Source organism: Oncorhynchus mykiss, chromosome 11 (genome assembly GCF_013265735.2).
Source record: "Oncorhynchus mykiss isolate Arlee chromosome 11, USDA_OmykA_1.1, whole genome shotgun sequence".
Taxonomy (NCBI): domain Eukaryota; kingdom Metazoa; phylum Chordata; class Actinopteri; order Salmoniformes; family Salmonidae; genus Oncorhynchus; species Oncorhynchus mykiss.
This window is the reverse complement of record NC_048575.1, coordinates 44,144,499-44,164,986: the sequence shown is the minus strand read 5'-3', so window position 1 is coordinate 44,164,986 and position 20,488 is coordinate 44,144,499. Positions and strand designations below refer to the sequence as shown.

Genomic DNA, 20,488 nt, shown 5'->3' with positions numbered 1-20,488 from the left:
CAGCTTGGAAAATTCCAGAAAATGTCATGGCTTTAGAAGCTTCTCATAGGCTAACTGACATCATTTGAGTCAATCGGAGGCCTATTCAAGGCCTATCTTCAAACTCAGTGCCTCTTTGCTTGACATCATGGGAAAATCAAAAGAAATCTCGCAAGACCTCAGATATAAAAAAAAAATTAACCTCCACAAGTCTGGTTCATCCTGGGCGCAATTTCCAAATGCCTGAAGGTACCACGTTCATCTGTACAAACAATAGTCTGCAAGTATAAACACCATGGTACCACACAGCAGTCATACCGCTCAGGAAGGAAACAGGTTCTGTCTCCTAGAGATGAACGTACTTTGGTGCGAAAAGTGCAAATCAATCCCAGAACAACTGCAAAAGACCTTGTGAAGATGCTGGAGGAAACAGGTACAAAAGTATCTATATCCACAGTAAAACGAGTCCTATATCAACATAATCTGAAAGGCCGCTCATCAAGGAAGGAACCACTGCTCCAAAACCGCCATAAAAAGGCCAGACTACGGTGTGCAACTGCACATGGGGACAAAGATTGTACTTTTGTCCTCTGGTCTGATGAAACAAAAATAGAACTGTTTGGCCATAATGACCATCGTTATGTTCGGAGGAAAAAGGGGGAGGCTTGCAAGCCGAAGAACACTACCCCAACAGTGAAGCACGGGGGTGGCAGCATCATGTTGTAGGGGTGCTTTGCAGCAGGAGGGACTGGTGCACTTCACAAAATAGATGGCATCATGAGGCAGGAAAATTATATGGATATATTGAAGCAACATCTCAAGACATCAGTCATGAAGTTAAAGCTTGGTCACAAATGGGTCTTCCAAATGGACAATGACCCCAAGCATACGTCCAAGTTGTGGCAAAATGGCTTAAGGACAACAAAGTCAAGGTATTAGAGTGGCCATCACAAAGTCCTGACCTCAATCCTATAGAAAATTTGTGGGCAGAACTGAAAAAGCGTGTGCAAGTAAGGAGGCCTACCAACCTGACTCAGTTACACCAGCTCTGTCAGGGGGAATGGGCCAAAATTCACCCAACTTATTGTGGGAAGCTTGTGGAAGACTACCCAACATGTTTGACCCAAGTTGAACAATTTAAAGGCAATGCTACCAAATTCTAATTGAGTGTATGTAAACTTCTGACCCACTGGGAATGTGATGAAAGAAATAAAAGCTGAAATAAATCACTCTCTACTATTATTCTGACATTTCAAGTTCTTAAAATAAAGTGGTGATCCTAACTGACCTAAAACAGGGAATTTTTACTGGGATAAAATGTCAGGAATTGTGAAAAACGGAGTTTAAATGTATTTGGCTAAGGTGTATGTAAACTTCCAACTTCAACTGTATGTCTGTCTTTGGGAAGCCGGCAAACAAAATGAGCACACATTTACAGCCTTACTGTGTGTTGGGTCAGAGTCACACCATTATTGTTAGAGATTCATTGAGCCGTGTAGATGCAAACATGGATTATGTCAAAGTCAGTAACGGCGCATACTGTATACAGTATGCTCTCAATCAAGCTTCCCTATCCATTCGTGCACCACATGAAAACATAATTTGGCTAGAGGATAGGGTAAACATGGGTTGCGTATGTCGAGGCAGCCAGAAGGCAGGGACGTAATGAACCTCAAATGATAGGCTGTCTAAAAATATCCAAACAGCCATTTTCCGGAATTAATATCACCTATTGAGTGAATGTTTTGTGGGGGGTTGGATAATGGTGGGTATTGAGAAAAGTGTTGATGAAATTATCTGTATTGACAAAGGTTTACATATGAAATCACATATACTATACATAGACATTATGGCAACCTAAGAAGAAAAAGCCAAATCAGAACTTACACTTTGCCCTCGTGTGGGTCCTCCTCCCGTCCCTGAAAATAAGCACGAACAAATCAGTGGAGACGTAACAACAAATGAAAAAGAAAACACCTGAATAGACCCATAAAGACTCCAATTGCCAGCTGAGTAGAAAAGGTTGAGAAAATAAATGTTTAAATGGCAAACCATGACTGTCCCAAAATGCACCTTATTTCCTGTATATAGTAGTGCCCTACATAGGGAATAATGCAATTTGGTTATGGGTTAGGGCTGATCCCAGACCTGTGCAGAGCAGACATTGTGCTGTACTCAACTCACCACCTCCTCCACCAGGTCCTCCACAATGAGGCCCTGCTCCTCCGTCCTCACGTTGGTCACCCACATCCAGCCGTCATCCAGTTCATTGTGAACGATAAACATGTCCCCTTTCAGGAAGCTAACAGACATGGAGAAGAGGGAAGAAAAATAAAAACTGGGGGCAAAAAATATGTGTTACCATCTTAATGTGCTGCTACACATGAACTCACACCTGCATCTTCTGTTTCACAAAAACCGACTATAATGCACTAGAAACAGTCTTTGTTCTTTTCAATTACAATTAACTATTTAGTTATGAGATCTAAAGGCAGTGCGGACGCTTGAGGCTTTACAGCTTATTCCCGACTGAACTATTTTAAAAATATTTTATATATATCTTTTTTTTTACATATGGTAGTCTTTGGGTGTCGTACCAGCCATTCTCCACAAGGTGTCTCATGTAAGCTACCAAACACCTTTGTGAAGAACGATAGCATGGTTCTTTCCAGCCAGCTAAGTCTGTGCTAGCAGTGTGTCTGTGTTAAGGGTTCAGACATTTTCTCAGATCTGACAACATGAAGAATAGCCAGGCTCATCTGTTCGCATGCTGGGATTTGCTAAATGAAAGGGAGAGGTCTGTTTTTGTCCTATTCAGATAATGTGATCTCCAACAGGGCAAACACACACTTTCACCTTCCACAAATGTCTTACGCTTCTTGTAGGGCTTACCTGATCTCATCGGTCTCTGGCACTTTGGTGTATGGAAGAATGGCTCTCACTCTCCTCCTGTCCTCCACAGGCTACACACATGAGCATAGACAATAAAAACACAGGACTGCACATTAACCCATGCCTCCACCAAAATCTTCATATCTTCAACCCCCCTCGGAATTCCAAATTAAAAGTATTCCACCAGACACCCTCCAGGATGATTTCACAGCCTCACACCACTCATTAGTATTTTGCCTGGCTTCTCTCCTGAGAGTGGTTATGATATATGGCCTGGGGTGTAGGGGGAAGTAGATATTTCCCAGATATATTGAGTATGTGTCTAAGAAATTCTAACTTCCATTTCTACTCGAGTGCAATGAAATCTTACTTCTGGGGGTGCCACGGGCGATAGCAGCTTTTCACCTTTCAGCAGGCAAGACACAAAGCTGTAATAACCAATCAGGTCCGACAGGGACGAGAACCGCCGCCCGCCTATGTAATAATCTCCACACATGGCGATTATCCTGTAAACACACACAACACTAAGAATGATTAATTGATCAGCACAATGCATGCACAGACTGCAGAATGTATGAAAATACAAATAGGCCAAAGCTAAATTGACAGTTTGAACAATTTATCAGCAGACAACAGGTCTACATTTGCCACAATGACCCAAAACATCAAAGAGTACAAGAGCAGAGCAGCACAGTGCTAAAATTAGGCCCAGTTGCCCTGTTGCATCTATGAAACAAAAGGAAAAGACATGCATTAAACCACCATGACTCATCAGATAATAGTCTTGAGTGAAATTGCTCGAGTAATGATGAAAATTACATGATTAAAGTCTTGGCGAGGCAGCGAACAGAGGGGAGCACATCTCAGTCAGACTATGCGGTAATGTAGACTAGACACCATTCAAATACATCTTCTTATGGTTAGGCTACATGTTTAACCTTGCCTTCCTAATACCAATCCACACAGGTTCCTATAAAGCAATGTTGTGAATGAGATGTCATCATTTCTTTGTATGTTATCAATCGTCTACTGAAGTGCCTGGTGTTGATCAGGTCTAGGAGGTATTGGTCATCAATGAACGTCGGACCTCATTGACAGGTCTTGCAGACGCATTGGAACAAATACAGTTGAATAAAATAAAAATAAAAGTTTAAAACAGTATGCACTAGGGCTGGGAATTGCCAGGGACCTCACGATACAATATTATCACTATACTTAGGTGCCGATCAATATGTACTGTGATTATCACGATACATCTGTGAGTCTTTCTGGGTAAGTCTAAGTGCTTTCCACACCTGGATTGTGCAACATTTTTCCATTATAATTTTCAAAATTCTTCAAGCTCTGTCAAATTGGTTGTTGATCATCGCTAGACAAGCATTTTCAGGTGTTGTCAAAGACTTTCAAGTAGATTTAAGTCAAATTGCCACTCAGGGTCTTCTTGGGAAGGAACTCCAGTATAGATTTGGCCATGTGTTTTAGGTTATTGTGCTGAAAGGCGAATCAATCTCCCAGTGTCTGAACCAGATTTTACTCTAAGATTTTGCCTGCGCTTAGCTCCATTCGGTTTCTTTTTTTATCCTGAAAACCTCCCCAGTCCTTAACGTTTATAGCAATACCCATAACATGATGCAGCCACCACTATGCTGAAAATATGGAGAGTGGTACTCAGTAATGTGTTATGCTTGGGGCAAATCCAATATAACACTTTGTATTCTGGACTAAAAGTGAATTGCTTTGCCACATTCTTTGTAGTATTACTTTAGTGTCTTGTTGCAAACAGGATGCATGTTTAGGAATATTTTTATTCTGTCCAGGCTTCCTTCTTTACACTCTGTCAATTATATTGACTTACTGTAGCAGTTTTGCACCAATCCACGCAGCTATGGATGCCTCCATCTGACAAAACGGATGTTCCGCTCCATTTCCCGGGTTACGTTTATACACAGGTGTTCGGAGCACGCTATATCAACTCTACATTTTATTTGTCACATACACATGTGACATGTGGATGTAGCAAAATGCTTGTGCTTCTAGTTCTGACAGTGCAGTAATATCTAACAAGTAATCTAACAAATTCACAATAACTACATTATACACAAAATGTAAGGGGACGGAATAAGAATATGTACATATAAATGTATGGATGAACGATGGCCGTGCAGCATAGGCAAGATGCAATAGATGGTATGAAATACAGTATATACACATGAGATGAGTAATGTAGGATATGTAAACATTAAAGTGGCATTATATGTAAAGTGACTAGTGATACCTTTATTAAGTAAATGTATTAAAAAGTCTCCATCCAGTGATTTGGGTCTGTATGTTGGCAGCAGCTTCTCTACATTAGTGACAGTTGTTTAACAGTCTGATGGCCTTGAGATAGACAGAAGCTTTTTTTCTCCACTCGGTCCCCGCTTTGTTGCACCTGCACCGACCTCGCCTTCTGGATGATAGCGGGGTGAACAGGCAGTGGCTTGGGTGATTGTTGTCCTTGATAATCTTTTTGGCCTTCCTGTGACATCGGGTGGTGTAGGTGTCCTGGAGGGCAGGTAGTTTGCCCCCGGTGATGCGTTGTGCAGACCTCACTACCCTCTAGAGAGCCTTGCGGTTGTGGGCGGAGCAGTTGCCGTACCAGGCGGTGATACAGCTCGACAGGATGCCCTCGACTGTGCATCTGTAATTCTTTATGATGGTTTTAGGTGACAAGCCAAATTTCTTCAGCCTCCTGAGGTTGAAGAGGCGCCAGTTACGCCTTCACCACGCTGTCTATGTGGGTGGACCATTTCAGTTTGTCCGTGATGTGTACGCCAAGGAACTTGAAACTCTCCACCATCTCCACTGCTGTCCCGTTGATGTGGATATGGGGATCCCTCTGTTGTTTCCTGAAGTCCACAATCATCTCCTTTGTTTTGTTGATGTTTAGTGAGGTTGTTTTCCTGGCACCACACTCAGAGTGCCCTCACCTCCTCCCTGTAGGCTGCCTGTTGGTAATCAAGCCCACTACTGTTGTGTCTGGAAACTTGATGATTGCGTTGAAGGCGTGCATGGCCACGCAGTCATGGGTGAACAGGTAGTTCAGAGCAGAGGGGCTGAGCACGCACCCTTGTGGGGCCCCAGTGTTGAGGATCAGCGAAGTGGAGATGTTTCCTACCTTCACCACCTGGGGGCTGCCCGTCAGAAAGTCCAGGACCCAATTGCACATGGCAGGGTTGAGACCCAGGGCCTTGAGTTAATGATGAGCTTGGAGGGTACTATGGTGTTGAATGCTGAGCTGTAGTCCATGAACAGCATTGTTACGTAGGTATTCCTCTTGCCCACATTGGATCGGGCAGTGTGATGGCGATTGCATAGGATGTGGACATGTTGGAGCGGTGTGTAAAATGAAGTGGGTCTAGGGTGGCAGGTAAGGTGGAGGTGATATGATCCTTGACTAGTCTCTCAAAGCACTTCATGATGACAGAAGTGTGTGCTACGGAGCGATAGTCATTTAGTTCAGGTATCTTTGCCTTCGTTGGTACAGGAACAATGGTGTCCATCTTGAATTTAGCTTCACCAGACTTGGCTAGTGACTGATTGAATATGTCCGTAAAACACACCAGCCAGCTAGTCTGCGCATTCTCGGATGACGCGGCTAGGGATGCCGTCTGGGCCAGCAGCCTTGCAAAGGTTAACACGTTTAAATGTCTTACTTACGTCGGCCCCTCCCTCTCCTCCTCTGTGCCCGACGTGAGTAAGACATTTAAACGTGTTAACATTTGCAGGGCTGCTGGTCCAGACAGTATCCCTAGCCGCGTCATTGTCTGAGGCTTCCCGGAACATTTTCCAGTCTAAGTGATCAAAATAATCTTGGAGCATGGATTCCGATTGGTCAGACCAACATTGAATGGTTCTAGTCACGGGTACATCCTGTGAGTTTCTGCCTATAGGACTGTATGAGCAAGACGAAGTCGTGGTCGGATTTGCCGAAGGGAGGATGGGGGAGGGCATTGTATGCATTGCAGAATTTAGAGTAGCAGTGGTCCAGTGTTTTGCTTGAGCAGGTACCACAGTCAACGTGCTGGTAGAATTTAGGTAGCCTTGTTCTCAAATTAACTAATTAGCACAGGTGGTCGGCTCGTCTTCCGTCTGTTTTCCATAAACAAGTGCTGTAACATCGAGATATGGCCGTGTGGGAACACTAACCCTAACCGTTTTAAGGTGTGTATCAATTTAATTTCTTACTGAAATGAAAGACAAGATCCAAAACCGTACATGCAAGCGATGCATGTTAATGTTCAGACAGAGTGTCAGGGGATCTTACAACTGCCCCTTACAGAAGACACCTTTGTCCAATGACTTAATGTGTAATGTAATGGAACTGAGTCATGATTAAGGCTGTCGTGGTCACGGAATTGTCAGCCAGTGATTGTTAAGCAAATAACTGGTCAGTCTCAAGGTAATTTACCGTTAATTAACAAACATATTTAGCATCTCCTAGCTTCCACACATAGGCTTTTTAAAATGAATTTTGGCTGATAAATCCATTTTAAAAAGCCCAATAAATCAATTTTAAAAAGCCCAATAAATCCATTTTAAAAAGCCCAATAAATCCATGTAATATAGCCTACGCCTTCCCAATAAATCCATTATTTATTATAGACAGGTCTAAAGAAGACAAAGACAATGTAGTCTATTTCAGAAGAAAATAATAGCATACTCCGAGTTGTCCTTATGTGGCTATGCCAAATAGCTGTGGGCTGCACTAGTTCATTTAGCAGACAAGATTTTTTTTTAACGAGTTATGCAACTATGATTTGAAAAAGTCACAAAAAAAGGCATTGTTTCATGTGCTGGGCATCATTCACAAGAGATAATATATCATTCACAAGTGAAAGGCTAATATTGTCACCCATTAGACTATTCTTGATTTAAATCTGATCTTTACATATACTAAATAATGTGTGACATTTGTTTCAATTTAGAATGGACCATTATCATGCACCTGTATCGAAAACAGGGGCACTTAAGTAGCGAATGGCGGAAACTTTTCCCCACGGTTTATTGTCATGCCAGCCAGGTAGGCTATACTCCTGTTTTAAATAGAAGCATTTTGCTTAATATTAGGAAAGTTGAGAAATAAATATAGGCCTTGTCTTTTTATTAGCAGACATCACCATGTTTTCTTCCGCAATTGCATAGCCTATAGAAATGTTGCGCAACATGAGCTCATGGGCTCTCGTGAACTGTTTGATTACATTTGCATTGATGTCAGATTGATTAGAGGGACAATAGCGTGCTGAGTACCAGGCAGTTAGCAAGTTTGGTAGGCTACTAAATGGCAAATCAGCAGCATCAGAGCTTGGAGAATTGACGTGACTAAACAGTCATGTGGAATTTGACTGCCTTTATGACTCATGACCGCCGGTGTGGAGGTAATATGGTCACCGCAACAGCCCTAGTCATGATCAAGTGTTTATATGCTCAGTGTCTCTCTCGGTCTGTGTGGGTACTGACCTGAAGTGGTTGACCACACTGGTCATGCTGAGAAAGGACAGGACAAAGGAGCCGGGCCGGCGGTCACTCTCCCTGATGAGGTAGCTGCCGGGGGTCCTGGCCTGCCGCAACCGCTCCTCAGCAATGGTCCGGTCCAGCTTCCCATGGTACCACCTGACAAACAGACAGGGAGGGAAAGCTACAGTCAGCCTCGGGTGACTATTCCTGCATTTACATTATGTTGGACTCCGTTGTTTTTTTCCCTCTCGGGAAAACGTTGTCAACACGAAGACTATGTGCTCTATTTAGCGTACCATCCGAGAGGATTCCAGGAGGGAGTGACATGTGCACAGTTACACACAAACAAGGTCTTCATGTAGGCTTGTTACACGGCATGACATTATTCAAACATACTTCAGCCTAATAGCAGTGCAAGTTCAAATTTGGTTCACATCGTAAACACTATGAATAATTAAAATCACTGAATTGATGAATAAATATGTTGGGGCCATAAATAAAATAGCCTACTTACCTCATTCACCCAAACACCCACTCCCTTGTTCGCCCATTATTTTAGGCTACTCCATTTCAGTCAAATTAACTATCACTATTCGACTATTCACTAGTTCTCAAATCAACCACTCAGTTTGTCACACTTGTTCCCTCACATGCATAGACTCAATGGAGTCACATATTCAATGGACATTACACTCGTTTGTTCATTCATTCATTCATTCATTCATTCAAGCTGCAATATTTAACTTTCTGGGTAACCTGGCTAAATTCGCACAGAAATGCGAGTTCTAGATCTGTCATGCTCATTGAAAGCGAGTCTAAGAAGCAATCGGTCTTAAGTTTTGTTTGAGTCTTACTTTTGGGTTTTGTACACCAACTTCAAAACAGCTGAAAATACAATATTTTTGGATATGTAAAAACAACAAATTCACAGCGGTTTAAATGGTACAACAATTCTCTACACTATACTGAAATTAGGCAAACTATTCCAATTTTAGCAACCAGGAAATGGCGGTGCGAATTTCTACATAGTGCATATTTAACACTCATTCATAATAATACACCGATTTTTTGGGGGATGGATTCAAATAGCCTACTGCTAAAAAATTACGTTGTAGTCCTAGTAGGCTGGGTCTTGACTGGGAGTGCTGTGGGCTTGACTTGAATAAAATAAAAACTGCGGGTGTGAGCAAAACATTACATTGATATCTTCTGAAATATTAAGCCAGTAAGAAACCGCACTAAGATTTTACCCTTTAGTGTACCTAGAGAGCATTCACTCTAAAACAGGCGAGAGGAGAGTGGAACGGAGCGCAAATGCTAAAAGCTTTTTAAGCTTCCACCTCACCATTAAAACCAGGCAGATTTTTTAATTAAACAGTAGCTTTTCGAACAACACTGGTTAAAATTTTAGCAGGTTACTGACTTGACACTCCTGACAGATGGAGGGGGGGGGTGTACACGCTGGCCCAGATTTGGGCTAGCGACCTCAGGACAGGGGGCCTGGGGAGGCGGGATGCATGAGGTGCTGCAGTAGCTCTTTTCACACAGGACGTTAAGGGCTCCCATCTGGCTTAGAAGAGCAAGGGTCTGCACTTGTAAAATAATAATGAGAATGTGAAGTCTGTGGTGGTGGAGGAAGGCGTGCTGTGAAGGAGGAAATGGGCCAGTGGAGCTCCTGGGAGGGGGTTAGGGGACTGGCTAAAGGATTTGTGTGATGGAGAGAGTATTGAGGAGGACAGATGTGAGAAGTGAGTGTGTGATTGAGAGAAGCGCTAAGGAGTAGGGCCTATGACTTAAAGAATGATTGAGAGCAGTGAGTGCAAGTGTATCTGTGTGTGAACTACGCGTAATATGTAGCTTACGGGTGGAGTGCATGAGAATAAACTAGGTGTGTGAAGTGAGAATAGGCTAATGGTGTACACGTGACATCCAAGCCAGGGCCATTTCAAAGCAGTTTTCAGCAGTAGGCTTATGTGAGGAGTTAAGGTCCAGAGTGTAGTACCAATAAGAGAGGTCAATCAGTGGCTGTCAGAGGTAGTGAAATGGATATGCCGGTCAGGATGTGGTTAAATTCCATGTCATCGAGGAAGTTGACATTTAAAACATTAAACATTTTGCCCTCAACTACTGATGGCAGGGCCGGCTCCCAGTTACAGAAAAGCAGACATCCCTGTGGCATAGGCCTTAATGGGCAAGGGGTTGGGGGAAGGCACAGGCGGAAGGGGGCCTTCTCCTCCCACCTCAGTCATATCTGTCAGCATAGACAAAACATGAGACTGACTGTAGTACAGCGGAGTGGAGTGCCTTGCATACAAACCAGGTTGGCCAGAACCAACAGTGTTGCTGCTGAATTGGATGTTCAGGTCTATAGAAGGTCCACAGTAAACAGTGTGCAGATTTACACTGAGTCGAGTGGAAACACTAAGGCAGCAGAAGATGAGTTCCATGCAGAGAAACTCCCCCAGGCTGCGTTTGTCTTCCGGAGCTCAGGTGTACTGGCCTGCTATGGGTTAGACAGATGTCCAGGTATAGGCTACTGTATCAACTGATGGGCTAAATCATATTGCAACTGCATCTGAGTGAATTCATTTCGCCTAGATCAGAACTGTCAATAGCTGTTGGTCACTATGGTGTCTGATAGAGGATGTGCGAGTCTAGCTGTGAACGTTTCTTGGCTCATACTGTATTCTTGCATACATTCAAAAACTGCAACTCCCGCAGATGTGATTTTTACTGAATCATATGAGATGTTTGTCATATTTAATTGCGCCACCAGTCATAAGTGTTCCAACCCCACCATGTCTGAAAACGCTTGTGTGTGCAAGTTAATGAACTGCAGTGAGATAAATATTCCACCGACCTATGTGCAATATCCATAACCAGCTAAAAGTTACTCAACAAGGTACTGCACACAATAACTTTAAAAGCAACAAAAACATGGCAACCAAACGAGATGTCTTATCAACATTAAAATAAGTTGAAGGCTACGAGCAACGCAGTCCTCACTAATGTAAGAGCTTATTTTCAATAGGCCTGTCTGTACGGTAGAACATTTTGGAGGATGGGTGGAGGGGTTAGCCAGGGTGTTGTGATATATGCAGTATGACCATAACCCATGACAGCAGCGATAGGACATGCTGGTTTTAGCAGTCTGAGGAATGCCGTGTCGTGTCGGTGCATGAACCGAGAGCAGCAGTGACGCTCTATTCTGCTCTGCTACTAGTTTAATAACACTCAAGCACTACTCTGAAATAAGGCTGCTCTGTATCCTGCATACTGTGCCGTGTGCACTTCAAAAGAGCAACAACCGAAACCTGTCAACAATAAAACTGATTGGTCATGCTGCAAAAAGAATTGCATCAATAGGCTAGTTAAAAACCAAAGAAAACTTCTGCACAAACATACAATGCAGACCTGATCTGACATAGGTTTGTTAAAATAGAGACCTAACACAATGTTAAATCGTAGCCCTGGCAGTAGCGTTACAGGTTCGGGGGTGTCCAAAATATGTTCCATTTTCACAACCGGAATTATGGGTGGAGTAGCGCGAAAGAGCTGGGTTTTGTTGAATAAACAAGCTGTGGGTGTCTGGAGCCCCTCACTAGCCAATCAGAATGTGCTCCATGGCTAAATATGTGGTTGCTTCAAGTTGTGTATTTACGGTCTTTAATGTAGTGTACGGTCATCAACTAAAAATTGAATTTTAGTCTGTTTATGGACTAGTTTGTTAAATAGCCTGCACCATATTAGCTAAATATTTTGTTTGCAGTCAACATTGTTATAATTGCATTGCTTCAACAAGGAAATACATTGGTAAACATGGGCTACAGCAATCGCACTATATCTATATTATGTTGTAAATTGATGTCCTAACCAACTTGCTAAAACCATAGTTTAAGAAATTTGTGGAGTGGTTGAAAAACGATAGAGATAGATATACACACACACACAGTTGAAGTCGGAAGTTTACATACGTTGGAGTCATTAAATCTCGTTTTTCAACCACTCCACAAATTTCTTGTAAACAAACTATGGTTTTGGCAAGTCAGTTAGGACATCCACTTGTGCATGACAAGTAGATTTTCAAACAATTGTTTACAGACAGATTATTTCACTGTAACACAATTCCAGTGGGTCAGAAGTTTATATACACTAAGTCGACTGCGCCTTTAAACAGCTTGGAAAATTCAAAAAATTATGTTGTGGCTTTAGAAGCTTCTGATAGGCTTATTGACATAATTTGAGTCAATTGGAGGTGTACATGTGGATGTATTTCAAGGCCCAACTTCAAACTCAGTGCCTCTTTGCTAGACTTCATGGGAAAAATCAAAAGAAATCCGGCAAGAGCTCAGATAAAAAATAAATAAAAAAAACTGTAGACCGTCACAAGTCTGGTTCATCCTTGGGAGCAATTTACAAACGCCTGAAGGTACCACGTTCATCTGCACAAACAATAGTATGCAAGTATAAACACCATGGGACTACGCAGCAGTCATACCACTCAGGAAGGAGACGTGTTCTGTCTCCAAGAGATGAACCTACTTTGGTGCAAAAAGTGCAAATCAATCCCAGAACAACAGCAAAGGACCTTGTGAAGATACTGGAGGAAACAGGTACAAAAGTAACTACAGTGCCTTGCGAAAGTATTCGGCCCCCTTGAACTTTGCGACCTTTTGCCACATTTCAGGCTTCAAACATAAAGATATAAAACTGTATTTTTTTGTGAAGAATCAACAACAAGTGGGACACAATCATGAAGTGGAACGACATTTATTGGATATTTCAAACTTTTTTAACAAATCAAAAACTGAAAAATTGGGCGTGCAAAATTATTCAGCCCCCTTAAGTTAATACTTTGTAGCGCCACCTTTTGCTGCGATTACAGCTGTAAGTCGCTTGGGGTATGTCTTTATCAGTTTTGCACATCGAGAGACTGACATTTTTTCCCATTCCTCCTTGCAAAACAGCTCGAGCTCAGTGAGGTTGGATGGAGAGCATTTGTGAACAGCAGTTTTCAGTTCTTTCCACAGATTCTCGTTTGGATTCAGGTCTGGACTTTGACTTGGCCATTCTAACACCTGGATTTTTTAAAATATTTTAATTTCACCTTTATTTAACCAGGTAGGCTAGTTGAGAACAAGTTCTCATTTGCAACTGCGACCTGGCCAAGATAAAGCATAGCAGTATGAGCAGACTACTCCATGTGTAACTCTGTGTTAACAATTAACAAGTCAATAACACAGTAGAAAACAAAGGGGGAGTCTATATACAATGTGTGCAAAAGGCATGAGGTAGGCGAATAATTACAATTTTGCAGATTAACACTGGAGTGATAAATGATCAGATGGTCATGTACAGGTAGAGATATTGGTGTGCAAAAGAGCAGAAAAATAAATAAATAAAAACAGTATGGGGATGAGGTAGGTGAAAATGGGTGGGCTATTTACCAATAGACTATGTACAGCTGCAGCGATCGGTTAGCTGCTCAGATAGCAGATGTTTGAAGTTGGTGAGGGAGATAAAAGTCTCCAACTTCAGCGATTTTTGCAATTCGTTCCAGTCACAGGCAGCAGAGTACTGGAACGAAAGGCGGCCAAATGAGGTGTTGGCTTTAGGGATGATCAGTGAGATACACCTGCTGGAGCGCGTGCTACGGATGGGTGTTGCCATCGTGACCAGTGAGCTGAGATAAGGCGGAGCTTTACCTAGCATGGACTTGTAGATGACCTGGAGCCAGTGGGTCTGGCGACGAATATGTAGCGAGGGCCAGCCGACTAGCGCATACAAGTCGCAGTGGTGGGTGGTATAAGGTGCTTTAGTGACAAAACGGATGGCACTGTGATAGACTGCATCCAGTTTGCTGAGTAGAGTGTTGGAAGCCATTTTGTAGATGACATCGCCGAAGTCGAGGATCGGTAGGATAGTCAGTTTTACTAGGGTAAGCTTGGCGGCGTGAGTGAAGGAGGCTTTGTTGCGGAATAGAAAGCCGACTCTTGATTTGATTTTCGATTGGAGATGTTTGATATGAGTCTGGAAGGAGAGTTTGCAGTCTAGCCAGACACCTATTATTTTTGAACCATTCCATTGTAGATTTTGCTTTATGTTTTGGATCATTGTCTTATTGGAAGACAAATCTCCGTCCCAGTCTCAGGTCTTTTGCAGACTCCATTAGGTTTTCTTCCAGAATGGTCCTGTATTTGGCTCCATCCATCTTCTCATCAATTTTAACCATCTTCCCTGTCCCTGCTGAAGAAAAGCAGGCCCAAACCATGATGCTGCCACCACCATGTTTGACAGTGGGGATGGTGTGTTCAGGGTGATGAGCTGTGTTGCTTTTACGCCAAACATAACGTTTTGCATTGTTGCCAAAAAGTTCAATTTTGGTTTCATCTGACCAGAGCACCTTCTTCCACATGTTTGGTGTGTCTCCCAGGTGGCTTGTGGCAAACTTTAAACGACACTTTTTATGGATATCTTTAAGAAATGTCTTTCTTCTTGCAACTCTTCCTTAAAGGCCAGATTTGTGCAATATACGACTGATTGTTGTCCTATGGACAGAGTCTCCCACCTCAGCTGTAGATCTCTGCAGTTCATCCAGAGTGATCATGGGCCTCTTGGCTGCATCTCTGATCAGTCTTCTCCTTGTATGAGCTGAAAGTTTAGAGGGACGGCCAGGTCTTGGTAGATTTGCAGTGGTCTGATACTCCTTCCATTTCAATATTATCGCTTGCACAGTGCTCCTTGGGATGTTTAAAGCTTGGGAAATATTTTTGTATCCAAATCCGGCTTTAAACCTCTTCACAACAGTATCTCGGACCTGCCTGGTGTGTTCCTTGTTCTTCATGATGCTCTCTGCGCTTTTAACGGACCTCTGAGACTATCACAGTGCAGGTGCATTTATACGGAGACTTGATTACACACAGGTGGATTGTATTTATCATCATTAGTCATTTAGGTCAACATTGGATCATTCAGAGATCCTCACTGAACTTCTGTTGAGAGTTTGCTGCACTGAAAGTAAAGGGGCTGAATAATTTTGCACGCCCAATTTTTCAGTTTTTGATTTGTTAAAAAAGTTTTAAATATCCAATAAATGTCGTTCCACTTCATGATTGTGTCCCACTTGTTGTTGATTCTTCACAAAAAAATACAGTTTTATATCTTTGTTTGAAGCCTAAAATGTGGCAAAAGGTCGCAAAGTTCAAGGGGGCCGAATACTTTCGCAAGGCACTGTATATCCACAGTAAAACGAGTCCTATATCAACATAACCTGAAAGGCCGCTCAGCAAGGAAGAAGCCACTGCTCAAAAACTGCCATAAAAAAGCCAGACTACGGTTTGCAACTGGGGACAAAGATTGTACTTTTTGGAGAAATGTCCTCTGGTCTGATGAAACAAAAATACAACTGTTTGGCCATAATGACCATCGTTATGTTTGGAGGAAAAGGGGATGCTTGCAAGCCGAAGAACACCATCCCAACAGTGAAGCACGGAGGTGGCAGCAGCATGTTGTGGGGGTGCTTTGCTGGAGGGGGGACTGGTGCACTTTACAAAATAGATGGCATCACAAGGAATGGAAATTTAAGTGGAAATATTGAAGCAACATCTCAAGACATCAGTCAGGAAGTTAAAGCTTGGTTGCAAATGGGTCTTCCAAATGGACAATGACCCCAATCATGCTTCCAAAGTTGTGGCAAAATGGCTAATGGACAACAAAGCCAAGGTATTGGAATGGCCATCACAAAGCCCTGACCTCAATCCTTTAGAAAATTTGTGGGCAGAAGTGAAAAAGTGTTTGCGAGAAAGGAGGCCTACAAACCTGACTCAGTTATACCAGCTCTGTCAGGAGGAATGGACCAAAATTCACCCCATGACAGAAGGCAACCGAGACACAATCACTACAACATGAGAGAAGAGGGCCTCCATTTTTCAATCAGTGTAGATGAATCAGGGTTAATGGGCAAGACAAGATTTAAGTGCCTTTTAACGGGGTATGATAGTAGGTGCCGCCAGGCATACCGGCTTGTGTGTGTCAAAAACTGCAATGCTTTCGCGTTCAGCAGTTTCCCGTTTGGGTAGTAGACTATTCTTGATGCAAAGGACATCAAGCCTACTTGACAACTGTGGGAAGCATTGGTGTCAACATCGGCCAGCATCCCTGTGAACGCTTTCGACACCGTGTAGTCCTTGCCACGACAAATAAAGGCAGTTCTGAGGGCAAATAGTGGGGTGCAAATCTATATTATGAAGGTGTTCTTAATGTTCTGTACACACACACAAAAAGTTGACACCTACTCATGCAAGGGTTTTTCTTTATTTTTACTATTTTCTATATTGAAGAATAAAAGTGAAGACTTCTAAAGCTACACAAAAACACAAATGGAATCATGTAGTAACCAAAAAAAACTTAAACAAATAACATTTTATATTTGAGATTCTTCAAAGTAGCCACCCTTTGCCTTGATGACAGCTTTGCATACTCTTGTCATTCTCCCAACCAGCTTCTTGAGGTAAATCATCTGTCATTTCAATTTACAGATGTGCAAAGTTAAGTCAATTTATAAAATGTCTTTCCTTCTTAATGCTTTTAATAATAAACAATGGCAAGGACAGCTCAAATAAGCAAAGAAAATGACAGTCCATCATTACTTTAAGACATGAAGGTCAGTCAATCTGGAAATTTCAAGAAAGTTTCTTCAAGTGCAGTCACAAAAACCAAGCGCTATGATGAAATTGGCTCTCATGAGGACCGCCACAGGAAAGGAAGACCCAGAGTTACCTCTGCTACAGATAAGTTCTTCAGAGTTAACTGCACCTCAGATTGCAGTCCAAATAAATGCTTCAGAGTTCAAGTAACAGACATCAACATCAACTGTTCAGAGGAGTTGAAATCAGGGCTTCATGGTCAAATTGCTGCAAATAAATCACTAAAGGACACCAATAAGAAGAAGATACTTGCTTGGGCCAGTAAACACAAGCAATGTACACTAGACCAGTGGAAATCTGTCCTTTGGTCTCATGAGTCCAAATGTACAACCGCCGTGTCTTTGTGAGACGCAGAGTATGTGAACGGATGATCTCCGCATGTGTGGTTCCCACCGTGAAGCATAGAAGAGTTGGTGTGATGGTGCTTTACTGGTGACACGGTCAGTGATGTTTAGAATTCCAGGCACACTTAACCAGCATGGCCACCACAGCATTCTGCAGCTAATTGCCATCCCATCTGGTTTGCGCTTACTGGGACTATTTGTTTTTCAACACGACAATGACCCAAAACACACCTCTAGGCTGTGTAAGGGCTATTTGACCAAGGAGAGAGTGATGGAGTGCTGCATCAGATGACTGTTCCTCCACAATCACCCAACCACAACCAATTGAGATGGTTTGGGAAGAGTTGGACAGCAGACTGAAGGAAAACCAGCTAACAAGTGTTCAGCATATGTGGGAAATCCTTCAAGACTGTTGGAAAAGCATTCCTCATGAAGCTGGTTGAGAGAATGCCTTGATGACAGCTTTGCACATACTTGGCAAAGGGTGGCTACTTTGAAGAATCTCAAATATATTTATTTAACACAGTTTTGGTTACTACATTTTATAGTTTTGATGTCTACACTATTATTCTATAATGTAGAAAAAAAACAAAAAACTTCAATGAGCAGGTGTCCAAACTTTTGACTGATACTGTATATGGATAATTTAAAGCCAGGCAAATTTAATAGTTAATTAGGTCTACAATCAATAGCTTAAGTTGATGTTTCATGTCTCTTCAATTTTCTTAGACAATTAGGGTAAGGCAAGGGCTGGTTCCTCACCTTTGCTGCTGCTGCCTCCGCCGCATTGTTCTTAATCCCAATATGCTGGTTAACTTCGCTATTATGCACACAGCAACATGGGGAAAGGCACCAATTCTACGGCACACTGAAGATTACGTTTCAGAACCGCGGACTGTGACCGTTACCAACACTGCAGAAAGCGCATTTGTTATACATTTTCTTGGGGGCGGATTTATTAGAGTTTCGCCATTATTTGTAGATGTGAGACTGAATATTGTGTATCTTGTCTTAAGAGTGACAACTGTGCCATTCCGCAATGGATTAGTCCACTGAGACAGGCACAAATCAGACAGGTGTCTTGTGCACCATAAAAAAACTAAAATTGCAACTGCCCAGCTAAAGAAATCTTTGTCCACCAACAGCCTATCGACCAAACGACTAAATGTGGTCAGCCCTAGAAACATTGTAGAATTTAGGCTACCTGATTTTGTGTGCGATTTCTCTACAGATTTCTCTACACACTGAATGGTATTTTCAGTATGTAAAAATGGCCAATTAGAAGCAACAGGTTTAGAAATTAGCTTTTCACCGCTTGAGCGACAACTTCGACCCTGAAATGGTTTGAACACAAGGCAAAAGCCTATATACCATGTACTGCCCCCCCCCCCCAGGCTCCTCCTGAGATGAAGCAAAAATGCTTCTGTGTTGTTTGAGTATTCAGGATGTGACCTCTGGTTAGACCTGGACGGCTGGCGAGCAGGGATGGAGGGAGAGCGCGGGACTGAGACCTCTGGATTTGCAAGGGCTACGTCTCTAAGGCTTAGAGGGCACTTGGCTTGTTGTTGCTTGAATGAGGACTGAGTCTTATTCTCTCGCTCACTAGTTCTCCCTTGTGCATTTGCCTCTGCTGTTTTTCCCTCCCTCCGCCATGCAAAAACATCTCCGAAGTCGTCCAGTCACTGCTCATCAACGTCAACAAGTAATGAAACTGCACCACCACTTTACATTAGCAATATGCCTCGGCGGAGCTGCCAGCTGTCAGAGGGGAAATGGAGCTCATCGTGTCTTCTCTGCACGGATAGGACTGTCCTCTGTCACTGGCACTAACAATGTTTAGCCAAACAGTCCATATTTAAATGTATATTCCACACTAAATTGGAGATAATGAAGCTTGTCCTAATATTTATTGACACTGGCCTACAAAAACAACTAGATGCTCCTCTAGAATTTACTACAGGAGGAAAACATTGGGGACACATTTCTACACCATTATATGCACACACACACCAGCTTTTTAATCTATATCAATGAATCCAATTAATGTGGACTCAATCAATAAATATATGAATGTAAACTAGAATCAAAGCAATAACTCACCCAAACACAGCTCCAAACAAAAGCAAAGCATTACAAAAATATATTTAGGGGAAAAGGTATGGGTAATTCCAAAAACCCAACTGTCTGGGAGAGATTAATAAACAGAGAGACAAAGAGATAGAACATGCAAATCCTATATATCCTGTCCTACCAGCCTGTTAAGAGAGTAAAAGGAAAGCTGGCTGGCTAGGTGCCCCACTTACGCAGAGTTGGCTCTCTGCTGCATCTTGTCGTTTGTCCCGCTCTCTCACAAGGTGTGCCCGCTCCACTGACGCTACTTATTCTGCTGCTGAGGAGAATGTTGAGTCGGAGTGACTAGGGTCTGAATGCTCCGGCACGGAAAGCAACTCAAACACAACTCTAAATCAGTCTGTGCCATGATGCTATAAACCTGCTGTCCCGATAAAGTCAGTCCGCACTCTAGGGTCTGTGAGCAGCAACCGAAGGGGGCTGCTGGACTGGACCAGACCTCACATATGCTGGAAGCCTTGCTAAGCGATTTGAAAATATTCTGATAAGTTGTCCAGTTTTATTATCGTCCAAAAGGTTTGAGGGACAGTTTTTTTCTTACAGGATGAGGAGGTTGAGTCAGTCTGCATCTTAAAGGCAAGCAGAATGAACGTCTCTTTCCCTCTCTTTCTCTGGAGTCTAAAATAAAGCCACGCATCATGATCATGCAGCCAATTGGCTTTAGGAAAAGTGGGGCAGTGTAGGTAGGGAGTGACGTCACACGAGTATGGTTGGAAAGCAACAACACATCAGGGCTTGACATCCAGGTAAATTTGCCAGCGGCACACTGGGCCTGTGCAAACAATGCTACTGGTCAGAATGAAAATACTGGCCCAAGAAAGCTGGTGACGCACGCAAAATTTCAATGCATCTTTTTTTACATTGATGGTGCAAATGTTTTATTTTCCCCCCTCAAACGATCTAAAAAAAGGGTGTTATTCTTAGCGATTTTCAACAAATCAG

General features: G+C 42.6%; 1 protein-coding gene across 6 annotated transcripts in view; it reads right to left on the bottom strand.

Annotated features, from left to right (window-relative positions):
• Positions 1-20,488, bottom strand: part of LOC110535722 (ras GTPase-activating protein 1) — a 58,590-nt gene that overhangs the window by 13,084 nt on the left and 25,018 nt on the right. For 5 of the 6 annotated variants that reach the window (XM_021620920.2, XM_021620923.2, XM_036935510.1 and 2 more), the window contains 5 exons: positions 8,371-8,523; positions 3,242-3,377; positions 2,872-2,942; positions 2,164-2,281; positions 1,867-1,898 (listed from right to left, as the gene is read on the bottom strand). In XM_021620920.2, coding sequence (XP_021476595.2) covers positions 1,867-1,898; positions 2,164-2,281; positions 2,872-2,942; positions 3,242-3,377; positions 8,371-8,523 — 510 coding nt within the window. Of the gene's footprint in view, positions 1-1,866; positions 1,899-2,163; positions 2,282-2,871; positions 2,943-3,241; positions 3,378-8,370; positions 8,524-8,881; positions 9,034-20,488 lie in introns of those variants that run through there. The other variant, XM_021620924.2, reaches the window with a different exon arrangement.